Source organism: Zonotrichia albicollis, chromosome 10 (genome assembly GCF_047830755.1).
Source record: "Zonotrichia albicollis isolate bZonAlb1 chromosome 10, bZonAlb1.hap1, whole genome shotgun sequence".
In the NCBI taxonomy this organism is placed as follows: domain Eukaryota; kingdom Metazoa; phylum Chordata; class Aves; order Passeriformes; family Passerellidae; genus Zonotrichia; species Zonotrichia albicollis.
In genome coordinates, this window is record NC_133828.1 from 23638751 (window position 1) to 23660481 (window position 21731).

The window sequence follows — 21731 nt, forward strand, 5'->3', positions numbered from 1 at the left end:
GTGGAAGGGAGAAGGTAAAACAGCAGTTTTAGGCATGGGACAAGAACAAGGGAGTTTGGACAAGGCAGGGCTTCTTCCACTTTTGATAACATAGATTTGAGCTTCTTTGTCTCTTTGTGCAGTGCCATATAAATGTTTAAGTCTAGTCAATGTATCAAGTTTATGGAGGCAGGGAGGCTTATAATTCAAGAGCTCAGATTATTCTTGATAGGATCCATGGACTGTATGGCTAACTTGCAGATTAGTTTTCACAAAAAAAAAAATAGAGATAGAAAGTGTGAATAGTATTTTCAGCCAAAAAATTTAACAGACTATTGATAGGCCTTGAGAAATTATACTGAAAACATTCCAGATAGCCTTAGATCAGACCCATGATGGTTGGTTACAACAGAATGAATCAGCAGTGCACTGCTCTCATTTCAGTGGAGTTTTTCCTTGGTTTTTGTCAGAAAAATTTAAACCTTACTGCAGGTTTTTGTATGTAGGGTCTAATCTTTATATGGGCCAAGACTGGCTTTCTGACAGGTACCTTAGTTGCCATCTGAGACTGCTTTGTGCCAATGTAATGGAATACAGAACTTTTGCTTACTTTAAGCCTCTTGTTCTAGGTCCTCAATTCCTTCTCAATATTTGTCTTTCGTTAATCTAAAAAAAGACAAGGATAATCCCATTTTTATTGCAGAAGATCTTTATGAATTATTCTAGCAAGTACTCAGAGGAATGCAAAGCAGCAACTAAAAGTATCTTTAAAAAGTTTGTGGCCCGAGTCCTATTAAATGCATGGATGCATAGCTATAGAATTAGTACACAAGTCTTTAGAGAGCACTGTGAGCTTATTCTTTTTTTGTCTTGGGCCAAAACCTTTTTTAGACTAGTAGAAGGTGAGCACTTGTTCTGCCTTCCATGTCAGCTGCCTACCTACAGCCCAACCTTTTAGAAAGCAGTTTCAAGAAAGCTGCTTCTGTGGGGCCACAAAGTGGAGGAACTACTCAGGGCTTCCCTTCTCTGTCCCCTCATGAGAGGGAGGTTGCTCAATGCTTTGCTGTCCTACTCTTGGTAAAATCCATTTTGCTATTTGTGAGAAAATTATACTCTCACTACAAAGGAAAGCTGTGTCCAATATAATAGAAATAATAACAGTAAGAGTTACATGTCCGTAATGAAATGTGGCTTAGTGAACTTAGTTGAGAAACTCTTAGTATTTCACTTCTTGCTACAGGGTATGTTGGCTTTTTTCTTATTCAGTGGTTTCTTCAACAAGATGACATTTGGTAGATGGTACCACATTCTCTGCATCACTTGAGTCTCTTTCACCATTTACTTAAGAGATAGGTAATGGTACATAACATTTTTCTTACAGGATGAAATGTATTTAGTATAAACAATTGCTGTTTTTTCTTTCATGGAAGTCATCATAGAAATTAGGCAGTTTATTGTATTCTTATTGGGCACTTCATACTCCTCACAAAATAGTGATGTTGAGAGTTAATATCAAGGCCCAGAACTGACATTAAAGTTGCTTTTTTATTTGTCAATGACTACAGACTCTATCTATAATATTCTGTTCTTTGAGTAGATGCACTGTGGAAGTACTGGTAAAATTAATAAAAAATATTAAGTTGATTATACTTGCGCTCACTGGTAGTCTTCAGGAAAAACATGGGGAAATCATTATTTTATTGAGGTTGGTTTTTTAAAGTAATTCATAAGTTAATCAGAAAAAAAATCCAAAAATTTTCCCAATGGCAAATTGAAAACCATAACTCTTTTGAAGCAGGTAAGAGTTATCAGGCCAATTATTCATTTCTAGACTCCATTCTCTTGGAGAAGGGGAACACATGAATGACATTAAGCAAAAAAATAAAGTATGTACCTATTATGGAAGAAAATAGTTTATAGGCAGTGGTCCTTTGTGGAGAGTGTGGGAGGATTTCAAAATAAAATTAGGCAGTACAGTCAGGACCCTTTGCCACTACTTTGCATAGATATATTCTTGTAGCAAAATGCCCTTCTGGACAGTTTATGGGCAGTTATGCTGTGGTAAAAAGCATCAGAAAATCAGGTGTTTTAGAGTCTAGGACCAAAAATACAACCACTCACCAGCCATGGTTTCACGCTGAGAATGGCTGCAGGAGTGGTGGTCACACAACTTCTGCTTCAGTTGGGAACATATCCCTTGTCATTCAACCACTTCAGGCATGGCCTGGGGAGTGTCTTAAATCAGCTGAGTTGATGTTGCTGCAAGAATTTCTTCACTGTCTCACTAAAGGATGTGATCCACAGTTGAGAGGTGTAGACAGCTGAGATGAAAAGGGAGCTATAAGTTCAGACATTTTTATTTGTGTGCATTTCTAGCCAAGATTTCTGTATTAAAACTACTGGAAGAAACAAAATAATGAAGTCAGGTTCGTTTGTTATTTGTACCTTGTAGAAGGAAAACTGCTATCTTCTCTGTATAGTATTTTTTCTCATCTGGGATCAGATCCTGTCAAAATTTCTCTGGTAGTTGTCTCATGACCCAGCAGTATATTTGGATACCTGTACAGGTAATATAATAAACTCCCGTGTCCTTCAGTTTCTTCAAAGCCTAGTTGTGGTTACATCTGTCTTATGCTGTGTATCTGTGTATGCACAGCAACACATGCTCTCTTACTTTTCTGGGGAAAGAGAACCTATGAAGTACCTGAGAAGATAAAAAAGATGTACATTGTGAGAAGTCCATATGGGAGTAGGAATAGCAGGAATTTAATAAGCCGTGAAGGTTTTTCATAGTAAGTAATTTAAAATTAATGTTGTTTTGAAAGAATGAAAGCATTGGTCATGCAATTTCATGCTTTTAATGATATTTTTATTTTGGTAAAAATATTTAATCTGCTAGACTGTGCAGGTCTTTGTTGGGTCTGCATTCTAAATGTTTTCACCCAAATATTTATTATACTTTTTAATGGATATCCTGGTTTTTAGTATTTAACAGACTTCATTTGTTTCATGGTTAAAAAATACTTATTTCATTTGCATACTCTTGAATTAATCTTATTTAGAAAAGCTTTAAGGAATCATTAATTTTTATTGCCGGATTTCTTCCCCCCACTCCCCCCAATAATGAACCTCATCACAATACAGGCTGCTGCTCATTCTCCTCTGTCTCGTGTTCGTTGTAGAAAAGACAGAGCTATTTTTAACATTTTCACAGTCTAGATAGATGATTCCTCGTTCTGTGTGGTTTGGAGCTGAAGCTGTAGAGCCTTTCATAATCATATCCTTTTATTTTTTTATGGTTTGCTTGAATTTGATCGCTGTAGCTGATTCCATGCATTGATAATGAAGGCTTGGGTTGCCTGATTCTCAGCATAAATTCAGGCAGACTTCTAGTTTGACAGGGCTCTGTGTTTCGGTAGGCACGAAGATACAGAACTGAAATTGCTTTGCTTTCTTTACAAATGACTCAGAGTGTGCTTGTCCTTCCCTAAAATGTTGCCAGCGTGTGAAGGATTTTCAATGAGCAGTGCACTAAGCCGGCATCTGGGAAGGTTGGAGGCTGCTCTGCTATAGCAGTGAACTGTCACACAGATGAGCAGGGCTGGAGCCAACACTCTGTAGCACCGTAGATCATATTGGTCACATACTGGAAGTTTTGTTTATGTAACTTGGTTGCTGTTTAACCTGCTTGAATAGTATTGCCATAATGTGGAGTGGGCTTCCCAGTAGAGGTGAGTCTGTTTTTTATTATTAAACTTCACTGAATTGCTCTGTGCTACGACATTGAGTGGATGCTTACATGTTTGGCATTATTTCTGTGTGCACTGCATTTCTGTTTTAGTTATTCCAGTGGAAAGGATAATAAAGGCAAGGCATATAATGCATCTTTTTCTTCTCTTCTTATTTCAGTATTAAAAGTAACTAAATATGTGGCAAGGTTCCTTTCCTTGCTTGCTGTTTGCAGAGGGCATCTTTCCAGTAGGTGACTTCCTATGCATTTTAAATGTTTTTTGAATGTCAGTGATGCTGTGTTATTGTTGTAGAAAGAAGCTTATTAGCAGTGTGAATAAATACCTCTTACCAGAGCTTGCTTTCTGGCTTGTTAAATCTCAAAGTGTGGTTACAATGGTGTGTGAAACACAAGAGCTGTCGGATTCTACAGATAAACTAAAAAAGTAAAGAATGAAATAAATTGTATACTGGATTTGACATATTAGATATGTCTGTCATTGTTAATATGAAAAGTTATGATGTGTCATGCCCAGAACAGCTTCCAGTAATTCATTTGCACTGACAGCTTTCTTTGAGAAGGGTATAAAATTACTGTCGCTCTCCCTAACCAGTTAAATTTGAGATTTAGTGCACCAAGTTTTATTTAAGGGAACAGATAGTGTGCTAAAGGTAGCCTGTGAAGTTCTAGTAGCAAATCTTTAAGCTTGAAAGCATTACCGTAAACTAAACAGACTTTGGACTTGTGTGTTTAAAAAAAGGGGGTTTTATTGAGAATTTCACCCATAGCAGAAGAAAAAAGAAATTAGTTTAGCTGAGTTACTTATTAAGCACTACTGTTACGTGAATATTGAGTTGGTGAGGTGAGACCTCGTATGATGATATTTGTGTATGCTGATAGTATTTTTTAATAAAACAAAGAAATATGGTGAAAACTATTTATTAATTTTTTTCTTCCTGGCTATAGAAATGTCTGTGCTTACTATGTAAAGACTGTGTTTTTTTTTTTCTTCTGAGGAACTAGGACAGCTCATGCTTTTTCCTGCTAAATATATTTATGAGGCAGCTGTTTTATAGCTTTCAGCTCCAAAGTTATAGATAAGTGTGTATTTGTTTGACAGAAGATTCGAGAATTTCCATTTACTGCCAGTACATGTAAAGCTTGGCTAAGCAGACTGCATCAGGAGCACACACACCATTTGTATTAGCCAATCTGTCTTTGCAAGTCCCAGGGCCACTATCTTGCTAGAAGCCACTGTGTGCTTTTGAAAGCATGAAATTAGTTTTATACTGAGCACATAGTTTCTCATTTAGCAGTTCTTTTTATGGTAATGGTCAATTTATGGTTCAGTGCCAGAATTTTGGTGTTCTGTCAAAGCTGATAGCTTCTGCTAAGGTGTTCTTTGGAGATAAAGACAAACAAACAAAATCCAAAACAATGGCCCCCAACAAAAATGCAGTTTGTGGTGGGGATCCTAGGGAGATGCAAAAATAAAAGCAAGTTCTCCAAATGACCCAACCCTTGACATTGCTGATAGCATTTTGGAATTATTTTGTTGTAGTATTTCAGAAAACATTTGTCATTCATGACATGGAATTATTACATTAATTGTCACCTTCTTATACTTCATAAGTTTTTTTGTTTGCTCTTTATTTTCCCCTGTGACATGTAAAATTTCTGTCTCTCAATGCTAATTTTCTCCATGTGCTTATTTAATGATTAAGGTCAAAATGCACTTGAAAAATGTATATGAAGCACTCTAAACATGCAGGAAAATTTTTAGATAGCAGCTTTAGAATATCTTACAAGCTTTTCCCTTTCTTTAGGAATTGATGGAACTCAAAATAAGTTGTTATTAAAACCTTTGTAAAACCTTTTTTAATACATATATTTCATAAATTGATGAACCAATTATTTTTAACCTGGGTTTTGTTCTTGGCAGGTTTTTGTTGTTTTTCTAACTATGCCAGATTTGTGACTCTTCCTCACTAGCAGCTATGTTTGATGAAAGGTTAGGGTGGTTAACATTGTGCACTTCACTTAGGTTACTCTCTCTGTAGCCTACATTATTCTCTCTTGTATATAGGCAATTTAAAATTGCATTGTTTTAAACCTCAGTCTTCACAATTCTGACTTGATCCTGAAATAAGCATTTTTTAATGGTACAATATTTGCTTCTTTACTCAGCGTTGTCTGCAAGGAGCAAATTTTGATGCTCCTTTTTTTTGTGGAAGATGATGTTGGCTCTAGAGTTGGTAGTGTTTCTTCCAAGTGCTGAGGAGAGATCCTGTTCCACCTACAGTTATGCCTTCCTGGGATGAGAGAAAGCTGGAGGTCATAGTTCCCAGAAGTTAAGAAGTGAATGTAAGCTGGTGCACCCATTTTTTCTTACTCCATTGTTGTGGAGGAGAAGCAGTAGCAGCTATGGAGATGCCTTCCCCTTGTCCCAGGCGCTTGGAAAGCACAGCAGTCCCACTGCAGCAAAGGTCCCTTTGCAAAGCTGTGTTTGGGTGCTTCTGTAGTCATGCAAGAGATGCATACTGGCAGCTTAAATATATATTGTTGTCATTTTAGGACCTCTGAGTAAATTTGCTTGCTTGCTACTCTTCAGTGTGTTTAAAGGCTACCAGGGAGAAAATATTATGAAGGAAACAATGTGTGTGACATGTTGCTACCGTGGCATGTAAAAATTGCTTTATTTCTCTAAGTGCTTGAGCTAGAATGCCTTTCTTTGTCCTTTTATTTTTTGGTAATTCTTTGTATTATTATGAATATAAGCTTGCCAAATTTCAATCTGGTTGATTCTTTGTTTCAAGATGGTTTTTGTAAGGTCTTTTTAACCTTAAAGATCTTGCATCTTCTCCAAGTGTCTTTATTGCTGCATGTTTCTTTCTTCTCCTGCCATTTTATATTGGTAGTTCAAGTGAGAGGCAGAATTGGTGTGTTTGTTGTGCTGGACAAAATCACTTCTGGTGTGGAGCTCTATTGCTTCTGTGTCCATTCTCTAGCTGTGTCTGTGTCAGATTGTCAGTTATCACATGGCACTGTAATTTTAATTTCTTCTCCTTTGGAAGACATTAGTGTTAAAGTATGGTGATCCTCTGCTTTTTGGGAGTTTTCAGGAGGCAGCAGCTTCTCTACTGCCAAGATTACTTTACAAGGAGATTTTGAAGAAGAGGACACAAAGTTAAAAGGAAAAGAAATTATTGGGGAAGTGGTATGTTGTGAGCAAATCCATGTTAGTCACTTGACTCAGGGATCCAAGTCTAGCTAAGCTCTCAGTGGAAATTTTCAAATTTGCTCTTTATAGTGGAGGTCACTGATGAATCTTGTCAGAGGAGCTGAGTGCACTGAGAACTGTAGTTCACTGTAACAGCCCTGTTGAAGCTTTACTACTGAAGCTCAAGTTTATATATATTTTTTTCTGTCTGTAGGTTAAAGAGCCAGAGATGTTCTGGAGGTCTCACCCAGAATGTTCAGCCAAGAAATTCTCTTTTTTTTAAATCTGTTTTCTGTTCTGTTGGATTTTGAGCAGTGCTCATAACATGACTCTGAAGGGAAAATAAACTGAGTAACTTCCCTCTTTCACATATGCTTTTTTGTTCCTGTAAGGATGTTTTTTTAAATTATTTTTAAGTTGGAAATGAGGAAAGCTGGGTGTGTTTTGATCTCCAGAGGTGTAAGGAGAGTGCTTTTGTATTGATACCAGCAGTCAGGGCAGATGAAAGGCAAAATTCCTTAGCCTTGGGTAGGTTCAAGACCTACACTGAAGTGTTTGTGTCTCTGACTGAGCAGTGCAGATCTTGGGAGGAGATGAGGAAGTCTTTTTAATACTCTGTGAATAGAGGAATGCAGCTTCCTTAAGGCTTGAGGCTTAAAATTCATATAGTGTGTTACAGGAGCTACTTGTGGGAAGGGATATGACTGAAAACTCAATGGACAAAATCTTCCCTTTAACCAACTTGTGACACTGTCAGACTTTGGGCAATATTTTGTGTTATGATGCGTTTGGTAATACCACTTGTTAGTGCATGGGTTGCTCTGGATGATGTAGGAGCTCTGTGTTCAGGTGATGAAAGGATGTTTCCATGTCAAGGGACTTCTGAGGTTACTGTGGTGTGTTCTGTTTTGGATTTTTTTTCTTGGTTTTGCTAGCTGTTCGCATTGGTACTGTTTATATTTTTACTGAGCTGGAAAAATATAAACAGTACCAATGTGAACACCTAGCAAAACCAAGAAAAAAAAATTCCAAAATTGAATATACCACAGTAAGGTCTCTGGTGTGTGTGTTTCCCCTTTGCTTGCTTCAAGCATTCTGTGATGGCAGAAGTTGAAACGCAGTGCCTGGATTTGGAACTTCCACCTGGGGGTCTCAGTTTTCCTCAGGGTATTTCATAGTAGGGGTGGAGAGATGAAGGGGACGTAAGAAATCCATGTAGGAAGTTCTTAAAATTGTTTTTCTGCTCAAGCTGGATTCAAAATCTTCACACGTGCATTTCCTCTGGCTCAGCCTTGAGTGTTTGCAATGATGACATCCTGAAATGTTTTTGTGACTGGGCATTTAAATATCATCAGAAATTGAAGCACTTTTTTAATTGGGTAATCAAACTTAGGTGGAGCATGGAGAAAATAAAGAGGTGAAGAAGATTCAGAAGCTTTAGAGTGGCACATCTGGATAAAGAGTCACAGAAATCACTTGATAAAGGAAAAACAGACTAGTTGGAAAGGACCGAAGATTGTTAGGAATTGTAATTCGTGTATTGTGGCCAGGTTTGTTAGTGGTACCATTTGAGCCTGATGCATCTCCAGTAAGGTTCTGAATAGTAAAGCTTGATCTATTAAGTAATCATTGTAGTAACCTCTTTTTAATGAAACACAAACAGCACTTAGCTCCTGTGTACCCAGGTTACTTCAGAAAATAAGATTTAAGCTTCTCAGTCACTTTGGCTGCTGAGTTAAGGATGAGACTTTGAGAAAAGCCAAAGCTGAAACACCAGGAAGATATTGACTGGGGAGTTAATCTTTATGGAAACAGCCTCAGGTTTTGGGTATTTCAAATGTGGTTATAAAGAGTGGAAACTGGTATAATTCCAGATTTGTTTTTGATAGCTATTGACAGAAGCAAGAACAAATCTAGCAGAAACAAATAATATTGTTGTCATTTTATTTTAACAGTTGCAAACATTTACTCATTTTAATAATTCACCCTATCTAATAAGTATTTCTCCTTCAAGGGAAAATTGTCTTTTCTTTCAATCTTCCTCCAGACAAACAAGGCAACTTTGTTTCAGAGATTTTCAGACTAACTTTGTAGAAAAAATATTTGAGTTGATATTGTTCAGTGAAGTGTATATTATACTTCTACTCTGGTTATTAGTTATTGCATGGTATCTATGCTTAATGTGTTTATTTTTTTGCTTAAATTCTTGGTAGGTAATGGAATGCCAGGCACAATACTTTTCCATTGACTAAATTCAGTTGTTTCAGGGACTTTTATGTTTTTGCTTCAAAAATACTTGTTATGATTATCCAGACTTGAAATCAGTGGATGAATTGGGCAGATAAAGCTTATCTGTATTTTTAAAGTATTTCTAATTTATACTGCTTTTCTCATTTGGAAGCTTGGTGTTGCTTTGATAGATGGCACACTACCCTGACTGCTTCAAGTCATCCCTGTGCAAGGTTGATGCAATGCATCAAAGCTGTTTTAACTGCTTTAAATAACCAAGATAAGAATCCTAATCTCAGGAATAGTCGTTCATTAATTGAATATCCGCAGAGAGGAGAGCAGGGCTGTCTTGTTTGTGCTGGTTGCACATTAGCAGTCTGTGAGTCTCATCCATGCCATGCCCGGAGTGATCATTCCCAGAACCAACAGCCGGGCACAGGGGAGCTGCTCCAGCCCCTCTCAAGGAGCACCTGCTGTGCCCATTCAACACTGACCCCTCTGTGACAAAAGCAAACTGCTGGAACAACACTAGGAGTTTGGAAATTCATGGGAGTCTGTAAGAAAAATGGCAATTTTTATTGTCTTGAGTGGTCAAGTACACGCAGCTGGAAATTACATATCCTAAAATATGTCAAAATAGCAGCTTTTAGTAGTCAGCTGCGTGATGATAAACGGCAAGAAACTGCTGTGCTGTTGTGCTACCTGGCCTGAAATTGAAATCCCTTTACTCAGTATTTTATTTTCTAGGCCATCTATTGCATGAACATGTTGTTTACTGCCTACTTTTAATCGAGTTCTTGGGTCAGGAGAAATTGTTATGCAAAGTCAAGGTTTCAGGAGTTGCATAGTTGGTAGAACAGCCAGTAAAATGCAGACACACAGAGGAGGAGGCTTTGAGGAACCATAATCACTTAGAAACTCTTTTTTCCCCTTTCTTCTTTTTCCTTTGATGTTGTTGCTGAATGCTAGTGGAACATGATGGTACTGCTGTGGTGTGGAGTAATCAGCTGCCAGCACAAAGCAAAGTCTGAAGGGACATCTACCAATTAACTGAAAATAATGAAAGTTATTATTGTTACACTAATCAAAGTTAACTTGTTTCCAAGAAATTTAGAAGTCAATGCATTTATAAGCCATGTATGGTCTAGTATGACAGTTCTGGTATAAGCAAAGTCACAATCACTGCATCCACTGGGGCTCACAGACTCTGAGGAGTGAAGGAATAACAAAGCCTTATCTATTCTACAATACTGGACAAAATAGTCTGTAGCATTAATTCCTTTAGGAGAAGAAATTGCTTTCCCAAATATGCAAGTGTTTGCTGTTAAGTTCAATAAATCTGCAATTGAGCTAGAACACAATAGTTAGAGATGCATTCAAGTTCAATTTAAGGACTTCAGGATGTGATGAATTTACTTGCTAGGCTGTTGAATTGTCTAAATAAACCTTTGCCCTTGCAGTTAAGAACTGCATCTTACTGCCAATTGAAATTTTCTGATTATGTGCAAGGAGGTCCCTTTTTCTCTCTACTATTAAAGAACCTCCATGATTAGGTACATTCTCCTAATAAAATGGCAAGGAATCTTGATTTCAAGTCCCACACTGTTTGTATTAGGGATGCAATTACAAGCAGGGATTGTGTAACATTTGAAAAGGTTAATATTACTTTTTTAATAACATGATTTTACATCCGTGGCCTCAGTGACTCGCCGATGAATCAGAACGACAGCTTTGCCTCCACAGTCGTGGACTGTTGGGTCCTGGTTAAAAGTCTGCACGACATACTTGTAGCTGGAACAAATACTCTTTCAGGCAGGAGTGAGTTCATAAAGCTCTCTTTCTTTGCATCAAGTTAGAAGCATGATAGTGGTACTTCTCCAGATTTTCTGGGCTTCTGTTGTCTTTTCCTCTTCTCTAGTTATTTTCAGCTAGCAGGATCAAGCTTTTCTCTGTTAAAAAAGGGTGAAAGGAGAGTAATTTTCCAGTTCACATTCCTTGCTTATGGTATGGACTGCTTGTTTTGCTTCCTTTTAGAGGTTGGACTCCATTCCCGATGCTGTATTTTAAATACTGAAAGGCAGCTATGTAGCAACTCTGTGTCCACTGCTTGGTACCATCTGGGATGTGTGGCGAACTTTGTCACTCAAAGTTATTTTACCAATTCAAAAAGAAAATATGCATACTATTTTAGCTTAATATCGATGTAGGGTTTTTACTGGCATAGCTTTATCTGATTTCCTGTACATGATTGGTGCTTATCATGTTGCCTGATTTTCTTGGTAGCAGTTTCAAAAGCCTTCATTGATCTAAAGCATACCTTTAGTGAAGACAGAATGGGGAGAATAGAGATTCTAATCAGCTTGTAAAGACACTGTGTACACGATTTACCTAACAGATGTTTCCTTACAGTTTTACCTAGGTTTTGGGACAAGAATATCTGTAATCTTACCATGTAAATAATTTTGTTTTTGTGTTTTTTGCATACATTAGTACTGACACTCATGCTTAGCCATTGTCTTTTTCTCACTTAATTGTATTGTTTAGAGACAATATCATGCAGAGTTATGTTCAGATTATTATCCTTGCAATGTTTTTACCTCCTTTGGAGCGTATCCCCAGCAGCTACATCCATCTATCCACAAAGACTTCCTTCTGTACTGAGTGGGAACATAGCATAAGCATACTAATTTATTTGGACAACCAGTTCCTGCCTTTTTTATCCTTTTACTTGAGGTTAAATGCTTAGAGTTGGGTTGCACAAAACTGTCTTGAGAAGATGTTCTGTTAACAGGCTTGCTCCTAAGTCCTGTGACTATAATACTAATACTAATCTTTCTAATACTTTGCAAGGGTGGTATTCAGTATTTCTGATTCCAGAGAGTATGCTGCCAGAATATGGGGTTTTTTTCTTCATACTAAACTGTCTCACACAGAAGTGGGAATGAAAAGGCTCTGTGAATTTAAGGATTGCTTGGAATTTATTTCTGCAGTTTGCTTGAAACTTGACCTTTATCTAAGCTCTTCTCATTTCTGGGTCAGGGTATGTGTACCTGTATTCAAGATTTTGAGAGAGCTGCCCATGAATAAATCCAAAAATAACATGGTTTGAATTAAAGAAGAACATTATTGTGTAGCAGTATCTAAAGTGAAAATGCTCAAACTAGCACAGAAGTAGAATTTTCTTTTGCACATCAGTGAATGTCTGGCAAAGTTGGTCACTCCTGAATTGCCTGCTTTTTCTCCTGCTGTGTAAGCTTCCCTCTACTTTCCCCTTATGAAGTCAAGGAATAACCTCAGGGTAATTATGTTTTTTTATTCCCCTGAAACATCATCTTACACTTGTTTAGTTCAAATTTTACATAGTTGTGTGGTAGTATTTTCTCCCCTTCTCTTAGATTTTTCTTTTAGTTATCAGGGTTTGTAATTGATTTTTTTCTACAGTGAAGTGAAAATGTGGCGTACTTTCCTGTGGCTCACATTCCTTTAGCTCCAAAGTCTTAACTTTGAAAGTTTGATTTTTATTTTTTTCTTTGGTGAACAACTATTATTTTTATGAGCCTTTTGAATTGAGGTCGCTAGAACTGCTGAGGAAAAATGTTTGGTTTTTTTTTTTAAATAAAGCATTTACAGGAAGATGAAAATATTTTCCTTCCAACTTTTCACAAACTTGGTGAGCTTGGATTGGTTCCTCTAAAATGACAACACGTGGGAGTGTTTTTCCTCTTTCATCATCTCTCAGTGGCATGTACATCTGAGGCTTCTGATCTTTGGCTTAAACTACTGTTAAATTTTCATTATAAATTGCCACCTACTGGAGCAAAAGGCCCATCAGCAAATATTTATTGGTGTTATCTTGTCTCAGACACATTTGCATAGTAATTTCTTGCTAGATTCCTGTGCTTGTGGTTGTCAAATCTACACTGCTTTTTGTCAGCCTCACCATAGGGTATGAGAATGGTAATAAGAATTGGAAGGGATGTGGAGCATAAAGGTTTAATAACATGCCTTGGAGAAAAAAAAAAAAAAAGAATTGATATGCTGAATTATAATGAAAAAATACCTACCTGAAACTAATGTCCAGTAAGGGAATCTTAAATTCATAGGTACTCTTAAGTCTTGATTTCATGATGTAAAAAAATAACCAAAAACCAAAAAAACCAAAACCCAACCACTTAATTGTTCAAAACAGCCTTGTAGCAAAAAGAAAATTTAAACAAGATTTTAGATTATGTACTAATATTTTGTAGTTGATGTCTTTTAAAAAAAATCTTTGGCCTTGTCTTGGCATAGGATTAGTCATGTTCGTCTTTATAAATGAGAGGCATTTTGCTTGGTGCTTGTTGTTTTTTGTGTCACCATAATGAAATGAATGATTATTTGTATTGCAAATATGTCTTAAGAGCTACAGTTCTATTGTGCTAGACTTGTACAGAATTATGGAGAAGACTTATTCCCAAAATTTTTTAATCTGCCTTTGAAACATAAGGCATTAGGCCAGTAGTACAAACTAGAAGAATAGAGAGGTCTGTGAAAAATTGCTCTCCTAAACTTAAATAATTTTCTTGATGTTTCTCATGAAAGTGAGTGCTTTTTTTGGGAACACTTGATTCTATCACAGTAGAAAAATGTCTAGTATATGAACAAAACAAAAAGAACTTCCTGAACATTAATCTGTGATGCAATAAATAATATCAAATTTATTTGTCCTGTAGGACAGTCTTTGACTTAGGCAGGGTTGTCTTTTTTTTTTAATTGGGCTAGCCATGATGTAGCTGATATGTTAACAAGAGAGCTATAAAATTTGGTGATTTTCCTTACACAAGTTGCTGTTTTCTTTCCATGCCTTGCAAGCACAGCTCAGCCATGAGGGCATTTGCTTTTGAAAAGGAAGAATGAGTCAAGGAACCACCCTCAGAAAATGAGTGTGCAGTCTAACAGGCTCTGAAGGAGGAGATGGGGAGCCAGGAGCTCTCTGATCTCTTCCCATCTCAAGTTGTGGTGCATGTTGCAAACACAAAAGTTTCCAGGTCCTCAATGTCAAATGCAGAGTCCAAACTATGCTTACTAAATTTAAATCTCCATTATACTTCAAGAAAAAATATACTTTACTTAAATTTGGAGTTTTTAACACAGATTTGTAATGATCATAGTCAGTGTCCTTGTATGCTGCCTGCTCCTTCTTTTCATCTCTCTAATGCTGTGAGACTGTTTTGCTCTGGATGTGTTGGGATGGTGTTACATATTTATTTGGTCAATATACCATAGATAATTAAATGCAAGTACCTGTGATAGACTTTCAAGGATGTTGGAGTGACTGCTGATGGGGCTCTGTGGCACTGGGATGGCACAGTAATTGGCAGAGATAGTAGCACAATTCTGTTCTTCAGGTCTTAAACCTATTTTTGTGTGTTCAAGGGGGAAACTTGAATTTCCTGGTCATAGATATTGCATTGCCTAAATTCCCCTTTCTTTATTTGATAATTGAATGACCAATTTAATATTTCTAGGTGAGGGAAATTCAGATTTTATGTTGAGTAGTCCTGCTTATGAAAAATATCAATTACTTTTTTTTTTTTCCTTTGGTAAGTGATGTTTAGAATGTGTCGCCTGCAGTTGTGTGCAGCAGGCCAGGGTGAATGTCTGGCCTCACTCCAGGCAGGGAACTCGGAGCCTGCTGGGGCAGTGCCTCAGGAAGCATGCTGCTTGCAGCCGCAGTGCTCACATTTCCATTGGCTGCACAAGTAGGAACATCAGCTGGAGTCATTAATATTGTTGTCTTTAGGGGTGTCTGTAGCTGATCTGCCTGCTTTCCCAGAATAGGACACTGAAGCCAGTAAATAAGGCAATAAAATATTTCACACCTAATAAATTTCATAAACCAAAAGCAAATAAAATCTAGGCAGTTCTAGGAAGAATGCAGTTGTTCCAAATGTTAAGAGATTAAGGTAGTGTAGAAAAGACAAGAATAAGAAAATGCACTGCTATTTTTATAGGAGGAGGTAAAGATTGTATCTCAGGAAATGTCTGAAAGGCTTTAAAATACTTCAATAATGAAAAAAACAGAAAAGGGAAGTAAATCCTAAGCAATGTCTGAGAGTAAAAACATTTAAAGTACATGAATGTTACTCAACAAAATAAGTGGCTGGAAGAACATATCCCGAGGAGGTATTCAAAATAAGTAGAATAAATCATTACAGAAAATAAATATGTAAAAAATCAAGTCCTGCATGCATTTTTACGGGCATATGAAACTGATTCAAAGCCTGTTTCTTCATAACTGGTCATTTAAGAATAAAGAAGTTCCTCATCTGTTATTTGCTACATTAAAAATGTTGTTCAAAGCATAATTTGGTTTTTTGTCAGAAATTATTTGGTTGTTAGTCTTTTTTCTAATAGGTTATATCAGCTTTCTTTAATTTTATCATTTTTATAGGTATATATGTGCTTTGATATAGTATATGGACATGTAGCATTAAAAAATAACTAAAAATAATTTGAGAGTGCATAACTAAGGTGTGCAGAGAAATGATGCACTAGCCACCCTAGTGTATTATAAATTATTTCAGGGAATTACAATTGGAGTTGTGTATATTCATAAAAAATGGCATAAATTATTTGGTTCTTATTTCCTGTTATGTCCAAGCAGAGGAAGTTTGGAATTTTGCCTTGGAATATGCAAAATTCAGGATAACAGTCTAGCAGGAGTGGAAGACACAGTCTAGTTGAAGTCACTGAGAGAAATATACAATACCTGGTTGTCTTTCATAAAATAATGTGGCATTTTACTTTCAGCTATTTAAAATATGACAATTTTTGTAACATTAGCATCAACTACAAAAAAAAAATCACTTTTTGAAGGAACATCTGGAAGTGTTTTGAAAGTCAAAGGCACAAACTTTAGATTCCTGTAAATAATGATGCTTTTCTAGGATAACCTCAAAATAAACAGGTTTGCTTACCAATTGTATGTTGTAGCCATAAATAAAACATAATTTTATTTCTCTTCCAACCAAGAAAAATTTGATAACTTCTTTTCAGTTGTTCATATGTAAGCTAAACAAGTGCACATTAAATATTCTGTCTGTGACATTATATGCTCCTTATCACTGTCATAGAAAATGACAGAGAATTGCTTAGCGATATTTTGAGACTTTGTTACTTGCAGTTCTTCCCTCCTGTACACAGGAGGGAATTGCAAGGAAGGTTTGGGGAAGTAAAAACATCAAGGTATAGGATGTATTTTAGTGTGGTAGGGGGCTTTAGGTGTAACAAATTTGAGTGCGTCTGTCCATGCTTGTGGCATTGTGGTGGGGCTTTGATGTTTGGTTTCCAGCCTCATTAATGGTGACCTTTATGGCCCTTGGCAAGTCATAAAACTATTTCCACTTTTGTCAGCTGAGAATGACTTGGCTATTTGTCAGTGTCTTGGAGGAGTTTCAGACTCACATGCTATCAGAAAAACTCCCTCCAGACAGCACTGCTTGTGAACGAAGATGGCTTCAGCTGGGGTACTGCCTATTGCTGACCATTTTTGTCATGCCTTTTTATGATAAAGGATGACTAGGATGGTTCTTAGCTGCATTTGTGAAGCAGTGGCAGCCTTCCTTGTTTAGTATATTAGATAAAGGCTGTTCTGCATTTATTCAAGTGCAACAGATTGCAAAGCTTCTCTGCACAGGTGAAATGACCTGTGCCTTGTTGATAGCCCTGGTTTTCCCATGCTGCCAAAGGAAACCTGTATATCCACTCCTGTGAGCTGAATTTTTTTGTCAGAATCATTTGGTTTGAATCGGTATTTTAATGTTCTGCATGGTTCCCAAACACAAACTGATTTGTTTTTTTTTTATTTCTTCTCTCTTTTCCAAATATAGCAGTTAAGCACCAAATTGCTGAAAATAGAAGCTAGGTAGGCCAATTTGCATCCATGGCAGGTGCTGCTGTCTCCTTCTCAAATGTTTTCTCTGGTGTGTCATTAAGCTTAGCTTAGCAGTGGCTGTTTCAGGGTGTGTACATGATGAGCAGGCACACTGCTGTCATTGCTGGTACTTAGTCCCCTTACAGGCTGTACCACTGCTCTGACTTTATTAAAGGGAAGCTGCTCCTGTTTGCAGAGCTCGGTTGTATTTTCAACATTGAAAGGTTTGTGATAGGGTGGCCATCAGACAGAAATTTCCCATGCCAGGGGGGCATAAGGTGTGATCTGCTCGTGAGAAAATCAGTTAATGCTCGCTTTTAGTGGCAGAAGGATTGACAAGGGGATGGAGGGACTGCTTTGCAAAGAGTCTTAAAAGTTTGACATCTAAACGTGAGCTATGCCAGGGCTTGTCACTGTCAGGTGGTGAGAGCTCTCCCAGCACTCATCCACGCAGGTGTTGGTGTGTTCAGAGTGCAAGCCTTCCTTCAGGCTCTGCAGTAGAGGGGTCATCATTGGCTGCAGGCCAAGCGAGTTAATTTCTGCACTTCTGTTTAATGAGTTAACATCAGCCCTAATGTAGATTTTCATTCTGACTTAGATGGTTGGTCATAATTATAATACCCAGATGCTGTCTTCCATTATTTGAGCATTATTTTCCCATTCTCCTCAGCAAGCTGTGCATTACCCAGGCTTGATGGGGGTGTGAGGAACACTAAGCACAGCCTTACAGCAGTGCAGCCCCACCAGATGCAAGAAGCAGTGCTGTAGTCAAAACCAGAACACTGACAGCTTGTAAAGCAAACCCGAAGTTGCACTGCAACCAGGGCAAATATTTGGCTAAAAATGGGCCAGTGTGTAAGGCTGTGCTGTAGAGACCTATTAGCCATATTTGAAAAGGGCTCTGAAGGACAATCCTGTTGATTTTGCTCTTATCTTGATGACCTTGTAGCTTGAGTTAATGGTTTCCAAACTCAATTCACGAGTTTGCGGGACAGTTCTGTTTGTCTCCACTCAAGGAGAAAGGGAAGTAGTACAGAGTTGAAAAAGGAACTCTTGTGATTTTGTTCACTCTCTTAACCTTCAATATGTATTTTAATTTGCAAGGGTGTCAAATCAAGGTAAATATTTTAACTGTATAATCTAGACAAGACTGAACTGTAGTTCATCTGCATTAAATTACTTCGTTATCAAATCTCATTACTTGGAAGTCATCTGGAATTACAATAGGCATCATCACACCTGGGTGATAGACATTTTTAAAGAAGCTGGAGTTTGACAAGGATGGGAAAAAATGAGTCTGCTCTTACTGATGTAAAAACCAGGCTGTTTCTCACTGTGGTACTCCTGTGTGGTTTGAAAGGCAGAACATGTTTATGCCTCTCTGTAGATACTTGTACTGGGAGAAGAAGCCATTCTTTTGGGACAGTAGAGCTGCAGAATCATCTCAGGGAGTGATCTTTTGTACCAGATCATTAATTGATTTAAAAATTGTCACAGCTTCTGTAAATCCAGACATAAAAGCAAGCATGCAGGATTTCATGTAACTGGTGCTAAGATACATCCTGATTTTCAGCTCCCACGTGGCATAGTGAACTTCACCTTCATACATAATGTTGTTAAAACTTGGATGTTTTATAGATGAAGAGGCTGTTGCTCTCTTGTAAATGTTAACTATGAGAGCAGTCTCCATAAGATCAAGAGGCACTAAGGGATAATGTAATTGGAATTTTTCAAACAACTGTATCTGTTTCAGAAGGAAGATTCATGATAGAAAAAATAAGACAAAGTAGATCTCACAGTTTCAGCATAATTAAGAGCTTTGCTAGTGATTATTATAGAAAAACTTTCTTAAATATTTTACCCTTAGCCCTTTGAAAGTTTTGATGTCAGATGTGCAGGATTTTTATTCTGCAGCTACTTTATTCAGCTCTGATTCCCAAACTTCTAGCTAACAAAGAGAACCAGAGCTTTAATTAGCATTTACCTGTTTTTTTCCTATCCTGTCCTGACTGAAAGATCCTCAAGTCAATCAAGATAAGGGGAAATTTTGTTAGGGCATTAAGTGTTTTGTTCTTACTAAAAACTTGAGGAAAAAACTGTAAGTAGCTACATAATAATATATAATTCTATAAAGCATATATAAAAAGTAAAATAAGGTGGGGGAATTCACTTCATTTGATATAGATTTAAATTATGTAAATAAATCTGCTCTTGGTGACTTCCATGTTAGTATTTTCTTCAGCAAGGTGGTTAAAGGTGTTTAAGTATGACCTCTGCCCAGGCAAGGAACAAAAATAAAAATAACAACAAATTTAGAGAAGATATAAAGGGGACATAGGACTTTCATTTTTACAGTTTTTTTCATTTCAGGTCAAGTAAAATTAATGATATATAGAGGCTTCTCTATAAAAATTCCATCTAGTGTGATCAGTATTAAAGTTCTGTTTTAACAATATTTAGCCAAATAAATTTAACAAGTAAACCCTTGACCTCTATATGTTACTGAAAAGAAATCTTTGAAATAGTCTTAGCAACATCCACTTGATGTATTATTTGAAGGTGCCTGAGCAGGAAGGCTATGTCTGTGTTTTAAGGTAGATTCTTGTAATAATGAGCTGATCTCTCATTTCCTGGGCCAGTATCATTTAGCACAAATTTTTTTATAATGCCTTCTTCTTTCTCGTGTAAGTGCCAGCGCTGCCAATTCTCCACTGCACAGAAAGTGGTTAAAGCAGGTCTAGACCTCTTGACTGAGAATTTATTATGGTCTGTCTTTTTATCTTATCATGTGACAGAGAGGAAAGGGTGTTCTGTTGCTTTATGTTAGCATGTAACAGAGCAAGTAGATGGGAGATTGCAAGGTGTATTTCTGTGTTGGTCTTTGTCGCTGTGTTTCATATATGAAAATAGAAGTTTATGTGAAGGATTGTGACAAAGCTGCTCTGGCTCTTTGCTGCCTCTCAAGTTTCAGTCTTGATCCAAACCTGGCTCTGGTAAGGAACACCTGTCTCATTAGTCAGTCTTTCTCGTCAGGAGCCAGCAATGCTGACCAAACAAATTAACGGGAACTGTTTGGGAGGGGTAGACAGAAGAGTGCTTGTGTGCCTGACACCAGAGATATCCAAAACCAAAATACTGAGTTACCTTTTTGCTGATTTCTTAATGTGGAACTACAGATATTTCACAGTTCTGTTGCTGCCAATCTTAGGTGTTTATTTACAATTATAGGAGAGAATTGCTTGGCTGACGGTTCAATTTATTTCCAAAGATGACAGAAATTTTCAATAAGGGTCCTTTTCTAGGTTCACAGGACAGCCATTCTCAAATACATCACATCTTTCTTGTGATGTATTTGAGAATGGCTGTCCTGTGCAGGTTAACCCACTAAGAACAGAATATACTTTGGTGGTCTGTGTTCTTCCCACTGGTGTTGAAGGATGTAAACTCTTGGCTTGTAGGATTTGACACTGAGTAATTATGCAGGCTTTTCCTTTCTCTGAGTTACCTTTTATGTGAAACCTATGCTACTTTCTAAAGTAGTTATTTTCTCATGCACAACATATATTTAATGATTTGATGATGTGTGGTATTTTTTGTAGAAGTTCAGTCAGTTTTACTCTTTCTCAAGTTTCCATCTCAGGACCAAATTTTTTAAAGAAAATTCTTAAAGATCTTATTCTGTATCTAAAAAATATGAATTTGAGAAGAGAAAATCTAAGATTAAGTTATTCTAAGAGGAATCTTTTTTGTTCATCTCTTACCAAGTCTGGTTAACCAGTAAACTTTCCCCTGAAATCAATGAAATTAAAGAAGATGCCTGACATGCTCAGTAGACCAATGGGCATGAAAACCTAAAAATGTGTGCAAGATACAGAAATAGTAAAACTGTATCCCAGTTAAATAATTCTAGATATGTTGAAAGCAGGTGAGGTTGTTTTTCCTACTGCCCCTTCACTAAATGAAGGCACTTGTTAAGGTAATTGTTTTAACCAGCAATATTGTAGATCAGATAGCAAACCCAAGCTACACAGTTAATCTCTTCTGACAATACTTTATTTCTATAATTAATTTATATATTTATTTATTTATATTAATTTATTATTTATCATTTGTTTCTAAAGGAGACATAGAAAAGATCTTACTGGAATTTTTAGTATATTGGTAGTCATGATATCTTTCCCATGTGTTTAGTATGGTTCTACAGCTGTCAAAATGAGCAGACTTCATAAACTGACTCATTAACAGAAAGTGGTCCCCTGCTCAGTTCAATTAAAACTGCCTTTCTAAATTTTCAATGTTCTATTTAAGAACCACAAGTATTATGATTTTTTTTTAACTGGCAAATATTGAGTTATGTCCCCCCACTTTCTTTGCTGAGCCTAGCAGGCCAGACATACATATATAAAGTGGGGGAGTTATTAATGGTAATATTTCATACATTGGTAGAGACCTGTTGTGTTCATTTATCCAGAGGACTTTTTCAAGGAGAGAAATCTTAAATGTTTAAAAGACAAAGTAAATTGTCTCAAATTTCCATTAAATTTAAGTGCTGTTAGGTGCCAAAATGTTCTGTGGTAAGGGAGATACTGGCTCTCCTGCAGAGTCCATCTCGTTCAGCTGGTTTTCGTTCATCTGGTCCTGGATGTTTTTCTTCATGT

At 37.0% G+C, this 21731-nt stretch overlaps 1 protein-coding gene across 10 annotated transcripts in view; it reads left to right on the forward strand.

Moving 5' to 3' along the window:
• Window positions 1-21731, forward strand: part of ZNF385B (zinc finger protein 385B) — a 151558-nt gene that overhangs the window by 34681 nt on the left and 95146 nt on the right. For 3 of the 10 annotated variants that reach the window (XM_074548368.1, XM_005484116.4, XM_026791681.2), the window contains exon 1: window positions 3129-3710. The exons of 4 other annotated variants lie outside the window; for them this stretch is intronic. In XM_074548368.1, coding sequence (XP_074404469.1) covers window positions 3686-3710 — 25 coding nt within the window. In that variant the 5' untranslated portion in view covers window positions 3129-3685. Of the gene's footprint in view, window positions 1-2523; window positions 2547-2664; window positions 2772-3128; window positions 3711-3888; window positions 3958-21731 lie in introns of those variants that run through there. 3 more of the 10 variants (XM_074548369.1, XM_074548373.1, XM_074548372.1) reach the window with 3 other exon arrangements.